Consider the following 16658-nt stretch of genomic DNA (forward strand, 5'->3'; position numbering starts at 1 on the left):
ACACACACAATCGCTGACGACAGAGAATGGTGCCCAGCTATTAAAATATACAGTGTCTGGTCTTAAAGGCTTGAAGTTATACAAGCAGCCATCCAACAGTGAAAGAACAAGCCCACATGGAAGAAGCACACCAACTGGGGCGATCAGGAGGTGTGATTGAGACTGGGCAGTGGTCATCACAAGATTCACAACAAACAGTAAACAAACAAAAATGCATTGGTGAGACTGGACCCAAAGCTCATCTATGGACAATGGGACATCCCCCACAGAGCAGTTGCAGGGAGGGGATGAGTCATTCAGGGTGCAGTAGAGCACTAATGGGTCACACAATATACCTCTGATCCCTGGAGGCCTTCTCACCACCACCACCCCCCACCCCACCCCCCACTATCACAACCTCAGTGCTGCTTCCCAATCGAGACTAGACAGGAGCATGTACATAGGTACAAACAAGAGATGAAGCTCACCACACATGGACCTCTGGAAGAGGAATGGGAACAGAGACACCAAAAGGGTGGGGAGGGGGGGAGGGAGTGAAAGACACATAACCGCACCCCCCCTCCAGGGGAAGAACAACAGAAACCAGAGGGGAAGGCAGACAGTGGTCGGTGTGAGATTTGAAAATAATGAACCAAGGGGCCATGAGGGTTGGGGTGGGGGTGGGGGAGCTGATCCCAAGGGCTCAATGGAAAGTAAGTGTCTAGAAAAGAATGGTGGAATATATGTATGATTATGTCGGACACAACTGATGTATGGTTTGTAATAAGGGTTATAAGAGCCCCCAATAAAATTATTTAAGAATAAACAGTAAGCCCTCACCGTGCTGTCTCCTCATGAGGTGCTTCCCACCCACTCACTTTTCACTCCAGGAGGATACTGTCCTCTAGTGTGGGGGAGCGGGTGTCCTGAGTGCACAGCTGGGAGACCGTGTACGCATGGGATGCTTTCCTGGTTGCTCATCTTCCCTCATCCTGTGTCTTAGAGATGCTGAATAACACACCTGTGATTTCCAAAGCATTGGTCCTTTGTGGTTTGGTATGGTTTGGTTGTAGTAAATTCACACACCCCAAAACTCCCCAACACACCTCTTAGGTTTCAGGGACATCAGTGACTTCACTCATGTACCACCAGTCTTACTCGCTCTTCCAAATCATCGTATGAACATGAACTTCCTGACCCTAACAAAACTTCTTTCCTCTGTCCTCCCACCAGAAAAAAAACCCAAATAAACAAAAACCAGTCGCTGCCATGGAGTGGATGCCGACTCATAAAACAGGGTAGAACTGTTCCTGTGAGTTTCCTAGACTGTAACTGGTTGTGGGAGTAGAAAGCCTCATCTGTCTCCTTGGAGCGACTGGTGGCTGCTGACCTTGTGGCTAGCAGCCCAGTGTGGAATCACCTTGTCTTCAGGGCTCTAGCCCTTCCCACCCCAAATAACCAAAATCACCTTTGATTTCTGTCCATTTATTTATTTCATAGGCAGGAGATCATACAATATTTGCCCTTTTGTGACTCAATATTTGCCCAGCATGTTTTTAAGGCTCCTGTGTTTGATGGCACATGCATCGAACATCACCGCTTCCTTCATAACTGAGTAACCCACCAGTACCTGTTCACACTGCACTGCCACAGCATTGTTGTGTTGGTGGACACTTGCGTACTGTGGGTGGCATTCCTGCCCATGTTTCCTTTGGGAGAGCTAGCTAGGGTTAGGATGGCAGGCCCCAGGGTTGCTCTGTGTCAGGTTATCGAGGAGCCACCAAATGGTCCCTCACAGCTCCCCACATATATTCTCCCCAGCAGTACAAGAGGTCTCCAGTTTCCCCTCAGCCTCAGTGATGCCTGGGGCTGGCCATTTTGGGATCATTGCTATTGCATTGGAGGTGAGGTGATAGATATCTCGTGTAGTTCTGATTATTGAATATCTCTCCATGCACTTGTTGACTACTTCAGTGCACTGTCTGCAGGGCATCTGCTTTGATAAATGTGGGCGGTTTGCCTCGTTCTCGCAGAACCCGGTCGCCTGTCACTGTTAAGTGCTGTCAGTGGGAGACCCTAAGCCTTTGGCGTGTTCTTCCGTGCTCACAACCGTTAGCCAGGATTCGCCTGTGGTTCTTGAGGGGAGAGGTGGATGGTGTGCCCATGCTGCACCAGTGCTTGTTTCATCCATGCACCCAACTTTCCTGTGCTTTCGGAGGCGTGTGTGGGCCCTGGGGGTGTCTGGTGGCGGCTCAGGGATGGTTTCTGGAAGAAAGAACCAGGGAAACTCAACTTGGAGCAGGAGGTAGAGTTACTCTACAAGTAGAACGCCGTTTCAGGGAGAGGAGTTGGTTGGAGGCTCAGAAGTAAGGTGACAGGGTCCTTGCGAGACTCAGTGGGCCCCTAGAAAGGCCCTGAGAAGTGAGGAAGTATGTGGACTGAGGAAGAAGCTCCGGAGAACGGGGTGGGGGTGGTATGATATGCAACTTGGAATGAGCCCCTATCTACCATCACCACCACCCATTTTCCTGTGAAGCCTTCCAGACTCGCTGGTTCTAGGCATCTGTTCTCCCCAGGGGCAGGAGGGGAATGCTTGATGGGCTAGTCCTCCTCTAGACTTGTAGCTTTGAAATCCCACTTCTGTCACTACAAGGGAGGAGTTTTTACAGAAATGAAAATAGTTCATTTCCCACACTTTTGAAGCCTCCTGTATTTCCCATCCTGCTCCTGATTGTATTAGTAAGTGGTGTTGGACCTCCTGGGCAGACTGGTGTTGTTTCTTCCTCCCACGGATTCGCCCAGTCACCAGACCTGGCACAGGCTTGGGCTCACCTCATATGTCATAGGCATTTCTGTGTGGTGAACAGAGTGGCTTTAGGGCTGTTAGCTCCCTTCCTGGGGACACAGGGGAGGACAGCCTGTGTCGGGCCCAGGCCAGAGTCCCTCGGGTGTCTCAGCCCTGTGCCTCAGGCAGTGCCTTTTTGAAGGAAGCCTCACAGCATTGCAGTCACTTTCTACCAGAACAAAGGCACCAAGAAATGCTGAGTGGCTAACCGGGCAGTTGATCTGAAATCTCCCGTGACGTGCCCGGACTGCAGAGTGTGGCTTTTGTTCTTGCCTTTCTTCCTTTGGAACAGGTGCCCACCAGTCCTCGACCCACGCCCTGGTCACAGCTCATCTCTCCCATGTTGGGGCAGCACTCTTTCTGCCTGGCTCCCATGCTGCCTTGGACTCTGCCCTTATGGAAGTCTCAGCTCCTCCCAGGAGCTGGTTGGCCATTCACCCCACTTGGCACCTGATGGTTCTGCAGGCTTTTCCTTTAATTGGTCTCCTCTGACTGGCCTGCCAGCCTGCCCTGCATCATGCTAGTCTGCTGACCTCTCCCACCCCCATTTGCCCTTCCATCCAACAGGCTCCTGCCACCTGCCCAGAACAGCCTTCTTCTGCCCACCCCAAACCCCTCCTCTCCTCACCATTGTCCCCTGGGCCTGCAGACTGCCTTCAAGCCTCAGGAGTCTTCCCCTCTTCAGCCTCCTCACTTCCCTGCTGTTCTCTCCCCTCTGGAGTGCCAGTCCCTTTGTTCACACTTCTTCCAGGTGCCTAGGAAGTCCCCACCCTGCTCTCCTACTGGCATGCATACTGGCTAAAGGGAGGAGAGAGGGCAGCCCAGGCTTTGATTTATGGAGCAGGAAGCTGACAAAGCTCATACTGTAAACGCTTTTAATTGTAGAGTCTTGTTGGGGCCCGAGTCTCTGGGGCCTGTCTCCTCTTTCCCCATTGTGGGCCTCCCTAACCCCATAGTGCCTGCCACCCATCCTTCCTGCCTTTGTTCCTGCTGTACACAAAAACGGCAGAGGAAGGTTGACAAGATAATCAGATTGGGCTTATTAACCTAGATATCTTCCCAGTGTGTTCATTTGACGGCACAGTCTGGTTTTTTTTGTTTTGTTTTTAATGTTTTATTGTGAGTTAGGTAGGGATTTATAAGACTGATCATCATTTTCACATTCAGGAACTTAAAACAACTTCTCAGACTTGCTAGTGGCTTGCCTCCCCCCTCCTCTTTTTCCCACCTCTCTCCTGTAGGATACTGTGTTCTCTGCACCTGAGTTAGTTAATTGTGCCAACCTGGCCGATAATCACATGTGGGGCTAATTGAAAGGCAGAGGGATAAATGGGTGGTGAGCCTCGCCTTTCTAGTTCTCAGGTCTCTTGCTTTGTGATGGTCGCACCAGGGTGCAGCTGCCTTAGCAGTTCCCTGCTTCAGCTTGCAAGATTGACTTCCTACAAGACATCCCCAAGGAGAAGCCACATGGACCTATCCCGATGCAGCCCTGGGTGCTGGAGCAGCCGTGTGGAGACCCCTGCTAGTGCTGAGCTACTTATTTGTTCACTGATTCAGCTTTCCTCCTGCAGTCGGCATCATTGCCTCTGTTTTGTGAGGTGGAGGACTTTGTGGACTGGTGTTGGGTTAATGGGTTAATGGGTTAATGTTGGACTTGTGGGCTTGGGCAGCATTGGGTTGGGATGTTTTCTTGATGTGCCCTTACCCTCTTTACATAAAACTCTCTTATACATGAGTTGCTGTGGATTTGTTTCTCTAAAGTACCTAGATTAATACAGCACCCAAGTTAACACCTTCCTACCCTCCAGTCTGTGGCTTGCCCTTCTTCCCCCACCCCTACTAACCATCAAAGCCTGTTTCTTTGAGTATTATGGAAACTTTCATCTTGATGGTTATTTTCAATAACAGTGGTCTCACATAATATTTGTCCTTTGGGGATTGACTAACTTCACTCATTATAATGCCGCCAGATCCATTCACGTCATGTGCTGGTCCACAGTTTCATCATGATTCTTGAGTGCTGTGCAGTACTCCATGGTGTTTGTGCCAGATAGTCTGTCAGCCTGCTATTGTGAGTAGTGTTGTGCTGATCATGGGTGTACGTCTGTCTGTGTGTGCCATGTTCTTCATTACTGGAGGGTGTATTCCAAGTCCAGGGATCGCCGTGTCATCCTATGGTATTCCTTTTCCCATTTGAGGAAGTGCAGGGCCACTGTCCACAGTATGGCACAGTTTTTAATGAGTGTAGCACTGTCTCCTGGACATGTTCCTCATTGGAGTCTCCTATTTGCCAGGTTACCTGTCCTGCTGCCGCTTCTTAGATGACAATCAGATCGTCACCAGCTCTGGAGACACCACCTGGTAAGTAGCTAACTGACCTGCACACGCGCTGCCCCGTCCTGGCTGGCTGTGCAGGCTCATGAGAAGAGCCTGAGGGAAATGTGTGAGAGCTGACTAGCTGTAACCACAAGGGACCAGAGACTGAACACAAAGGCGAGGGAAGGAGGGAGGAGAGCTTCATGGCACTATGTGTGGGTCACGCAGCCTAGACTTCGTGTTTCCCCCTATTCACACTTTGTCATCACGCCTCTGGTCACACAGGATTGTAGATGTCACATGTGCTAGAATACCACGCATAAGGATTTCAGGTGTCGTTGTTTCTAGAATGTCTGCACTTCACTGATAATGAGGTGGCCCACTGAAATGAGCCCGGAACGTTGTTCTTGCATGATGCACCAGGGCTCTCCGTTTGGAGGCCCAAGTGGTGATTTGTGAGGCTCCTTTCAGGTTTTCAGGTGCCTGCTGTCCTGGTGGGGGTTTGTGGGGGATGTCTTTGTTGGCAAGGAACTGTGGGGGCTGGGCTCCAGGCAGTGCCCTGACAGCAGGGGGCAGGCTTTCGGCTCTGGTTCCCTTTTGTCCTATTTGTCAGCAAGATGGTTCATTGTATTATTAAAGTGTCCTTTTTCTGTAAATTTCATGGGTTACAAAAGATTGAGAATATAGATTGTCAATCTTGGGTGAGATTTCTTTATTAGAAGATATTTTCAAAACTGTGGATATATGAATAACTTCTTCAGAGTTGGGAAATAACTGGCTTTCTGTGGTCCCTCAGCCTAGGGCCCTGTGGAGGAGCCCCTACAAATTGAGGTGACACAAGGTTCAGGGCTGCACGCTGGCACGGGGCAAACCGAGTCCCCATAGGGCAATGGTATCATGAAATTGTAAACTGCACGTGGGCTGTGCTCCTCCAAGTCACTCCTGCTCTGAGCTCGTCCATTTCCATCCCTCCTTTCTGCCCAGGCCTTGGGGGCTGGGGGTGGGTAGAGCAGTGCTTTCAGCTAGCAGCCACAAAGGGGTCTCAGCAGGTGCGGACTGCAGGTGGTCAGAGCACTCTTGGCCTGTCTCCTGCACCTCTTTCTGAGGGAAAGGGTGGGCGCAGGGAGCAAAGTCCCCTCTTCCGGGCCTGAGTTAGTTGGCTTCCTGCCTCTCTCCCAGAACCATCTTCAGGGGCACTGACTGACCCCCCCTTAGGGAGCGAGACCACAGTGACCGCTGTGACTTCTGAGCTGCGGTTGTGTGCTCGTGTGTATTCACTGGTTTCTGCTTTTGTTTCCCCCCACACAACCTCTTACTGCACACTGGTGTGGGAGTAGAAACTCCGAGGATTGGCGGGTTGGTTCTCTGATTTGGAAGTTGAGTTTGTCCCTGGAGCAGTTGTTTCACAGGTGAGTCTGACGCCCTGTCCTCTGCCCCTGCCCAGTGCGCTGTGGGATATAGAGACTGGCCAGCAGACGACCACGTTCACAGGACACACCGGGGACGTCATGAGCCTGTCCCTGGCTCCAGACACCAGATTGTTTGTTTCTGGTGCTTGTGACGCTTCGGCCAAGCTCTGGGACGTGCGAGAAGGGATGTGTCGGCAGACCTTCACTGGCCACGAGTCGGACATCAACGCCATCTGTGTAAGTGCTGATGCGGTTGCTCATCCAGGGTTAAGGTCAAGAGGCTCAGGCCAGGTCTCCTTCTCCTCGGCAAACAGCCAGTGTACAAACGGCCAAATAATTTCCTCCCTGCCGTGCCACAGCCCTGCCATTGAGTTCCATTATTTCTTTCTGAGCACTCAACCCATTGTCTTGGCTTGCTTTCTCTTACCAGTTCTTTCCAAATGGTAATGCATTTGCCACCGGCTCAGATGACGCCACCTGCAGGCTGTTTGACCTCCGTGCAGACCAGGAGCTCATGACGTACTCCCATGACAACATCATCTGTGGGATCACCTCTGTCTCCTTCTCCAAGAGCGGCCGCCTCCTCCTTGCTGGCTATGACGACTTCAACTGCAATGTCTGGGATGCGCTCAAGGCCGACAGGGCTGGTGAGTGGCCCGGAGCTTTCCTTGTCTCCCAGTGCCTGTGGCAATGTTTGCCAGGGAAGCCTGCCAGCAGGCACGATCACAGACCCCCCCACACGTTTGTGTGTGCTATAGGCAAGGAAGTGTATAGCAGAGTGCACAGCCCTCTGGCACCAGTGCTTGGGCCACTCACACCCAGGTGGCTCTGCATCTTTCAATGTCTGCCCTGTATCCCACTGGCATTGACTTCAAAGGGGTTTCCTGGACCTGAGGAATGCTTACTTTTTAGTACCAGCCTAAGTCACAGTGGCTTTCCAGTTCCACGCCCCCTCTGACACTGAGCACCATCCCATGAGGGAATTTGGCCGGGGCTCTCTCTGACGGCACATACTGAGTATAATGGTTGGTTTTTCACTTGGTGGTTACATTACAACTTTGTCTAGGATCTATATATTGATTTTTGGTTCATTTCCTAGTAACTTATAAATAGCAAGTATATATGATTGTTAAGGAAGTGCTTTGTAAGCAAACCCCTAAATTTCACTCATGGTGTAGTCCTAAAGCCATGTGTGGAAACTTTGTGTCCAGAAGGTCCCAAAGACCAGGGTCCTACGTGTGAGCTTTGACCTACCTCATAGCTAAGCTCACTGGCTCGATGATTTCCAGGTCTGACGTTGAATTCTGCTTGTAGTCTAGTCGCTGGGCTTGCTCCTCCCTTCCATTTGCTTCTCCACTGAGTCCCTGCTGGCAGACACTGGACCCCACGCTCAGCTCTCTTACTTGTGTGACACCCACTGCCCTTCCAGCCACCCCATCCTGGAAAGTGTAGGAAGTATAGGGCACGAGATGGGTGGTTATGAGGTGGGGCTGGCCAGCCGTGATCCAGAATCTGAGTGCAGTGTGGCTGTATGGGCACATCTATCTCCCTGTCAGGGTGACCCCAAGAGAGGGGCTGTGGGTGCAGGAGTGTCTGAGTGACAGCTCAGGATGGAGCTTTTGTGTTCTTAGGTGTGTTGAAGGATCTTGAAACATGGATCACACAAGCTCAGCATCTTCATGGTAGAAGACGGTATTTAGGTCTCTGAATTGGGAGAATTTAGTCACTTGAGGCTTTGGGTGCTTCAAGGGCCTCCCTGCTTTCCAGAAAGTGTTCCTCCTGTTCGTTGAACACCCTGCCTTTGGCTCTACTTCCATCCCACCTGGAGCCTGGAGAGTATAAGCCTCCTGACCTCCTCCAGACCCTCATCTCTGAGTCAGCCCCATGTTCCTGCAGCACTTAACGAGCGGTAGAGGGTCCCTGGGACATCCCTCCTTCTGTTCCTCGAAAACCAAGGGCCAAGTTCTGACTGATACTTATCCAAGAGAAGACTGTAGGAAGTTTAACTGGTGGGCACATGGGAAGTCCGGGCTCGCCACAGCCTCCACTCTGCTCAGCTCCTCTAGTTCCAGGCATCGTTAGTAGTCACAAACTCCACACAGGCAGCCATACACTAGGGTGGAGTGTGGAGTTTTTGATAAGACCTTTTTTTTTTTTTTAATTTGGGTTTCCTCCATCTTCTTGAGTACTTGTAAGTCAATGCAAGAGGCATTGGGTTACTGAGAGAGAGAGAGAGAGAGAGAAAGAGAGAGAGTGTGTGTGTGTGTGTGTGTGTACACGCACGCACTTGAGCGCGCCTTTGCTTTCCTTACCGCCCTCCCGTCTGAGTGTCTGAGTGCACATCCATTACCAGGCCCTTCAGTACACCTTTGCTTTATTTGAGTATGTCCCTGTAACTAGGTGCATTCGAGTTGTTTTTTAAGTCAAGGGGTATGTTAGTCCACCTTGAACATGAGAGACAACTTCCAAGCTCCAGCTTGGTTTCCTCCTGGAAAACATTTCTCTCCCCTCTTAGTGTCCTTTCCCTAAGGATTGGGGCATTGTGAGACCTGACCACCAGGCACTGGACGCTCAGTCGTCACAGCAGCCCTTAGAGGGCAACCTCTCTGGGCCTTCGGCGTGACTGTGCTGTGGCTTTCTTATCAGGTGTCCTGGCTGGGCATGACAACCGTGTCAGCTGCCTGGGGGTGACTGATGATGGCATGGCCGTGGCGACGGGGTCCTGGGACAGCTTCCTCAAGATCTGGAACTAACGCCGACAGGTAGGGAGCTGCTGAGAGTGTGTGTACTTGCTCACCCCCCAGGTACTCGCCACAGACGATGGCAAATGTCCCAGGTTAGTTGGCTGGTTTTGATACAAAGGGGATTAGTCGTTAAAGCCTGCAGATGTACCCCAGCTTTTTTCCACCACTGAGCAAAAGTGCCACCCCCAGTGGCAGCAACCACCATCATAGCGTCTGTTTAGAGCGGGTGCTTCTTTTTAACCGCGATTGAAACTCTTCTCGATGGCAGGTGGGCTCCACGGTGACTGGAAGACCATTCCAACCCTGACGAGTGACAGTGATAGCATATCCGCCCAACCGTACTAACCTGGACCCCGACACCCCTCAGAACTTCCAAAGGGCAAGACCTTCTTTCCTTCACTGATTGCTGGAACAAAGAGCACAATTCCCACGAAGAGAAGACTCTGGCTGTCAACTGAAACAAATTGTGCATTCCTCTCGGGACCATTGTCTTTGTTTTCTTCTCTTGTCTTGAATGAATTTTAAAAGGAAATACTATAATAAAAATGTTAACCAGAAGGTAAACTTGAGTGTAATTGTGAACCAGACAACAACTCTCACTAGTTTATTTGAACTTTAGACCAGTGACCCTGTTTTGTGATGTTCATGCAGAACAAGTTGAGGACTCTGTTTTATCTTGTAATAGTTTCTAAACTTCAAGTCTGTTAGCAGGATTTTGAAAACATTCATATTTCCTTTTTAAAGTATCTTCCTTTATGTTCAGTAGTCAACCGGAACAGGGGAGTCTCTCGTAGCCCCCCTGAGATGGTCCCCGATGTAAAGTGAGTCCCTGGATTGGTTTTCTGTTCGTGTCATGGTGCCTGTCACGCGCAGACATGGCTGGGAGGTGGCAGCGGTGTGTGGCCTCGTCCGTGCCATGGGCGCTGCGAGTGTGCGACTCAGAACTGCCCAGCCCACTCCCGGCTGCTGAGACCAGGCACCCTCTCCGCCTGTAGTCTCCCTCCTTCAGCCCAGTTTTGAGCCCCCCTCAGGCTTTCTGTGGTGTTGGGGGGACGTTTCTGTGACCTGACACTACCCCACAGCCCTCCTGCCCCCACACCACCACGACCACCACCACCCACCATCAGGAGAGGCCCACCCTGCGCTTGGGTCGTCAGTCAATTGTTTGTGTATGAAACAATGTACAAATCAATGTTTTGAAAATAATGATCTCAAAGTTTCTAAGTTAAATTTTAAAAAATTTGATCGTTTGCCATATTGGGTGGGGTTTACTCTTAGAATCGCATGCTGTAGAAATGCTCCAAGTGCATATAGGACTCTGTCCTTAGGTGTTTTTTTCTTTTAAGAAGTAACCCTTCACCATTGTCGCCACGGCGGCTTGTCCCCTGTCACTGCTCTGTGCACATGTAGGCAGCACACCAAGCGGCGCTGCACCTGGTCCTTTGTCTGAGAGCGGCCTGCTCTGAACCATGGTTGCTACGACCTGAGGAGGGGCGGGAGCGGGGAGCCCTCACACCTGCCCTCCCCTGGGGAGAGCCTCAGATAGGAGGCAGGCCATTTTCATAACACGCAGCTCTCCCCGGGTTCCTTGTCCCCTCAAGTGTCCAGCAGCAGCGTTAGGCCGCAGGGTGTTGTGTTGGCTCTCCCGCCTTCCCTCTGTCCCCAGGAGCGCTCCTCCATAGCAGCAGATAGTGGCTTGTCCATTCTGTCCTCTGCGGTGCCCGCACCCACTGTGCTGTGACTGTGCGGTCGGCCTGGGTCGGCAAAAGAATCAAACGAGCCCCTCTTCCTTCTCCATAAACCACTCTGTAGAGCTCTCCGCACCTGTACCCCTTTCACCTTTTGTATTTAATTTTAAAGTCCGTGTACTGCAAGGAAGCTGGATGCAAGATAGATCCTATATTAAACTGTACTGTTATTTAAGATGTAATAAAGCAGTTTGACATGAGGGACCTGGGTGTGGCTACTTCTTTGAGGGTCCCTTGGTTCTTGAGGCACCGGGGCCCTGAGTCACGGAGTCTGCCTTCAGCGGCACCCTTCACTCCATAGCACAAAGAATCCGTGAGTTTGTCGGAACCTCGTGGCTCCCCAGCCCTCACCCCTTGCAGTTGCGGGGTGCCTTGGAAGCCCTCTGTGGCCCCTCCTCCCTCTTCCTGCTTTCCTCCCTTAGAATATCGAGGACCTTTGCTTCAGAGACACACTTCCCATAGGGTGGACCCGCCTTCACCTCAGAGAGCGGGAATCCTGCAAGGAAATCCTCTGCCGGCAAGGGGGCAGGGCTTTTAGCCAAAGGAAAAGATGTGTTCCCATCCCAGTCAGGCTGGCACTGTCCTTGCTTTCTGGCTGACGGGCTTATTTTTTAAAAAGTCTTAAATGTTCTATAAGCTTATGTTTGCTAAGCATTGTAACTCACCACTCATGCAGGAGCATTTTGCAAGGGGTGGGGGGGATGCTCATAATGAGAAGGAATTAGCAGCATTGAAGTGCACCTGGTCATCCATAAGGGCCCCAGGGAGGGGCTACATGCCTGTCACCCCCACTCCACCAAGCATGCCTGGTACATGCTGTTTCTGTGCCCCTCTAAAGGAAGCAGTGGTTGGTGGCAGTCCCCCTACACCAGTGAGTAGAGCCTGCAAGCTGAGGCTACTACACTGGGTGTGATGGACAGCTGAGCAGTGGCTTTGACAGCTGCCTTGACATAACCTGTGTTCCAGAGACACGTCATGGCTTCTTCCAGCTGCCTTTAAAAAGCGGAACAGCGTATGCAACCCGAGAATGCACTAGCTGGCTGCATTCGCCCAAGATCCCCAAGGGTAAAATGACAAGTCCCCTTAATGAAGGGAGGTAACTGACTGCCCGAGGTGGGCAGGGAAGCTGTAGGGGTTTCAGGTTGGGTGCTACATGGTTCTCACAGTGTCACCAGTAAACATGAGAGAAGCAGATGAAATTGAGCTCTGCCCCTTCAGCTTGGCCCCCTTTCACCTGTCACAGGTGCTTAGGACACCAACATCAGGTGGAGACGGAGTCCATGTAGGTGAAGCCTGGCTGCTGAGCCTGTCAGCAGCCCCTCCCCTCGGGAAAGAAGGGAGGCCCCAGTGACCTTTCAACCTCAGCCTGCTGCCCCCTGCACTCAGTGGGGCTCCAGTGCCACTTACCACTTCCCTTGCTGCTCTTTCCCTGCAAGCCTACTGCTTGACTGCTTCCAGTTCCGTGCCGCTAATTAGTCCAAGTCCAGAATGTTCCTGAGTTTCTTACTGTCCCAGCACAGCACATCCCCTCCCCTGCAAGCCTGAACCACCTACCTCCCTGTCTTCTAGGACTTCACCTCCCCTGGCCATGCACCACTAGGTGAAGGTGCACCAGGTCAGATGGAAAGGGAACACAGTGATTGGAGGGCCCTTTGACACCTGCAGGGATATGACACTTCCCACGGGAGGAGTGCCAGCCACACCTCTGATCCTGAGATCAGGGCCAGCTTAACCAGGTAGAGTAGCCTGGGCCAGGCCAGCTCTGCGGGGCACTGAGGTCACAGAGCGGGCAGCCTTCATCAGCCCTGCATTTGGGGACCTGGCTCAGGAACAGTCTTTTCATCTTGGCCTTCTCAGGGTTGGGGCTTTGGGGGGCCTGTACAGCAGAAAGAGGCCTGAGGGGACCAGGTTCTTTGCCTGAAAATAACAATGACCAGAGCCCCTTGGGCAGCCTTCCACCCAGTGAACACAGATGGCTCCCCTCTGACCCCTTGGGATGACTTGTGCCCAACCTCCGCCTTTTCATGGGGAGGCACCCTGGGGTTGTGGAGGGATGCCCTTGCCCTCTGTAGCTCCCTTCCCTCTGATTTGCAACAAAGAGGAGGGGCTTTGGTGGGTGCATCCTTCAAGTTCAAGAAGTCAGATCTATGGGGGGTGGGGTGGGGGGAGGAAGGCCCTGCTGTCCCAGGAGAGGGGGCATTGGTGGGAGGACGCATAGGATGGATGTGGGCCCCACGGCAGTGGATAAGCACAGTGGCTCCAGGTGCGTGACAGGGCAGCTGCCCTCTGCTGCCTCCCCTCTCCCAAGAGGTCAGGTTTCCAAGGGGATTCACAAAGGCTGTGAGATAAGAAGGGCCTGCCACTTAGTGGATCCCATGTGGATGAGTTTGTCCCAAGAAACATTAGGACGGGGAGCACCTGCCACCTAGCGACCTGAGGAGTCAGGGAGCGCCCCACTTCACGTCAGCTCATGGGGATGACCAGGAATGTCACCCATCCTGAGTGGATGTGCCAGCCCCCGCAACCCCCACTCCCAATGGCTAGGACCTCGTCTATGTTCAACTTACGGTTCCCACGCCCTGCAAGACTCGATGCTACCCTGGGTGAGTGGCCTCCACCCTGCCTGTCTTCTCCCTTCCAGCTGAGGATACTCAGTCAGGGACTGGAAGCCAGGAAGGGGCTGCCTCCTCAAACCAGCACAAGTAAGATTTGCTTTTGGGCAGTTTAGACACAGACCCAGGGCAGCCAGAGGCAAGTTGAGCAGGGGCCCTGGAGGCAGGGCTGGCTTGTGCTTGCAGACCTAGCTGGAGGCTAGAGGCTGGGGACGGATGAGCTGACCTGGGAGCAGCCTGTGACAGGTGCCTTCTTCCTCCAGGGAACCCTCAGATCTCAACAGGCACGGCACCCTGGCCACCCAAGCTCCTGTCCACTTCCCAGTTTGGCTTCTTGGTAACCTCATTTACCCTAGCCAGACGGAAGCCAGCTTCCTCAGGACCCTGGAACATCACCTGAAGATGCACAGTCTATACCCACTCCCCCACTCTCACCCTTGAGATGGAGGATGGGCACCCTCCATCCTCTACCTGCATGCTAGAAGCCAGTATCTCAGCATTCCTTCCTTGAGCTAGATGACCGCCTGCCCCACCACCATGTTATAGCCTAGCTCTGAACAGTAGCCTGACCAGTGTGCACCACTACTTGCCCCTCTGCTATCCTCTAGCAGTCAACCCAGGTTTGGGGGTTTCTGGTGTGTAAACAACCATTTTAAGCCAGCTCTAGGGACTTAACTGCAAAATAACGAATACCAAATTATGTTGGAAATGTACCCTCCACCCAGAGCAACTGGTCAAGCCTGTCTCCGGCAGCTGAAAGAACTCAGAGGTATGACCCCTTGGGTGCCTCCCAGATCTGGTGGCTTCCATAGCCCCAGCCCAAGCCTGCCCTAGTTCAGAAAACCTTTCCAGGTCCCCAGCGCCTCTGAGTAAGACTGCTCTTCTTTCTTCAATCCGAACATGGCTCCGTCCTAATGTCAGTGCCCCACCCCACCCTCATGTTGGTCTTTGTACCCTCCTGGAGGCTGCCACCACAGCCCGGCTCATCCTGATGCAGCTTTTGGACAATGCCCAACCAAAACCACCTCTAGGAAGCCTGGATGCCTTGTGACTGGGTCCCAGCCTTCAATAAAGGCTCTGGGTGTGCACCCTCGGCCCCAATCCCCAGCCCAGGCCCCTGAGGAAATTGCACAACGCAGGGCAGCTGACAAAGGCCACAGCCCCGCTGTTTTTGGCTCAGAAAAGAGGAAGCGCTGAGGTACAGGACAGACAAAGCCTTGCGGAATTTCCCATGAGGGTCACCCAGGAAGCACACCTGCCGTAGGACCTGCCTTCTGCAGAGATGGCTCTAAGCTTTAGGCTGTCTCTGAAGAAGGTGGTGGCTTTCCCTATTCTAGAAAGTTCTTAGGAGACTCAGAGTAAGTGCTCGTGCACCATTAAGCGATAGAACAATCACATCCGAAGAAAAATACCCTCAAAAGTTACTCCTTATGACTATTAGTGAGGCTGATGGTCACTTTGGGGAAGCTGCTGGGATGACGAAACAGCCCTCTGGGGATGTTACACCCCAAACCCAACCCACTGCCATCAGTGGATTCTGAGATAAAATCTTTATGGAAGCAGACAGCCTTATCTTTCTCCCTTGGAGCAGCCGTCAGGTTTGAACCACTGACCTTGTTAGCAGCCCAACATCTGGTCCACAGGGTCACCCTGGCTGAAAGTTACAGAACTTGAGAGATCCTCAGGTCCCACCATCCTATCCCCACTTCCAAGTGGTACTTTCTCTCCAGAAGACATCTGAGACTCATCCTTCCAGGTAGGAGTCACTGAGCACCAGCTCTGAGCCTGAACTTGTTCCAGGTCACTGATCGCAGCGCCTGGGGTCCATAAAAGCCACTGCCTGGTGCTTCCATAGCAGATACTGGGGGGGTGGGGGACCGGGACAGGGACTGAGGTGCCCTTAGAGAGGGGCTTGGGAGTACTGCACTGCTGCGCTGCCTGCTTTAGATGCCGCGTGCCAGGAAACTTGACAATAGAAAAGGAACGACTGAGAGCTGTTCCTGGTTCTGGGGTATGTGCTGGCACATGCTCTCCGATGTGCCCTGGCCCAAGACCGGCAGGGCTGGGCCATGTAAAGCCTAGTGCCCTGAAGCTGAACCAGCCATTCCACAAACCTGCACTGGTGGGGCTGAAACTCCCCCAGCAACTACACAGTAGGCACTGGTGGCTGGACTCCTCCCCTCCTATGGGTCCCAAAGCTTCAGGGAGGTACCGAGAGGGGTTGGTAGGTAACAGTCCGACGGTCCTGTATTGCCGGGCTTGAGACCCCAGGTAGGTAGCCGTGCCCCAGTCTGTACTGCCAGGCTTGAGAATTTAAGGGGGGTGGGGGTGGGGGCGGGGAACAGGAGGGAGAAGGATAGAAAGCAGCCTCTTGGCCTCAGCTGCCTCGTCTGGAAGAAAGACGTCCCCAGGGAACTCCCTGCCTGACCTCAGGGCCTAGGGAGCGTGCAACTTCCGAGGTTCCGTCGTCGCAGCTGCCTGCTTCAAGTTTTGGTTCCCCAAATACGTTCCTTCCACCCTACACCCGGTAATTATCGCATCGCCTCCGGTTGTGTCATCTCTCGCGGAGCAGCCCACCTGGCTCAGCGCCGGGCCAAGGTTAGGGCAGCCCAGTCCGCGGGGAGGGGTGGGCGGGACGCGCAGTGGGATTGCCTGCCAGGGTCAGACGACCTGGGCGGGCGGGGCGGAGGCCTATAAATCTGCCCGTGACAAGGCAGTGTTGGGACGTGGCCGCTAGCGGTTAAGGTGAGTGAATCCAGATGAGGGGGTAACCTCGGACTGTGGGCACGGACGCAGCGACACGGGTTACCTGCGCTCCCTCTTCTCTACGTTCCTCCCACCCTCCAGGCACCCCCTCCCGCTGCACTCTGCCCTTCAGCTCTAAGACCTCCCTCTGGAGGTGCCCCTGTTTGGGGCAGCTCCCCTTTGGATGCCACCCTCTCCAACCCAGAGCTCCACCTGCAGCCTGGCCCGCTGGCCCCCGCCCCAGAGTGTCGGCCGGCGCG

General features: G+C 53.0%; 1 protein-coding gene across 1 annotated transcript in view; it reads left to right on the forward strand.

Annotated features, from left to right (window-relative positions):
- Positions 1-11241, forward strand: part of GNB1 (G protein subunit beta 1) — a 56337-nt gene extending 45096 nt beyond the window's left edge. Inside the window, exons 7-11 of the mRNA XM_004705216.2 lie at positions 5119-5185; positions 6585-6786; positions 6980-7196; positions 9196-9311; positions 9562-11241. Coding sequence (XP_004705273.1) covers positions 5119-5185; positions 6585-6786; positions 6980-7196; positions 9196-9302 — 593 coding nt within the window. The 3' untranslated portion in view covers positions 9303-9311; positions 9562-11241. The remainder of the gene's footprint in view (positions 1-5118; positions 5186-6584; positions 6787-6979; positions 7197-9195; positions 9312-9561) is intronic.
- The last annotated feature ends 5417 nt before the right edge of the window (positions 11242-16658 follow it).

This window comes from Echinops telfairi, unplaced genomic scaffold, assembly GCF_000313985.2.
Source record: "Echinops telfairi isolate 266 unplaced genomic scaffold, ASM31398v2 ScPeMD7_7457;HRSCAF=8495, whole genome shotgun sequence".
NCBI lineage: Eukaryota > Metazoa > Chordata > Mammalia > Afrosoricida > Tenrecidae > Echinops > Echinops telfairi.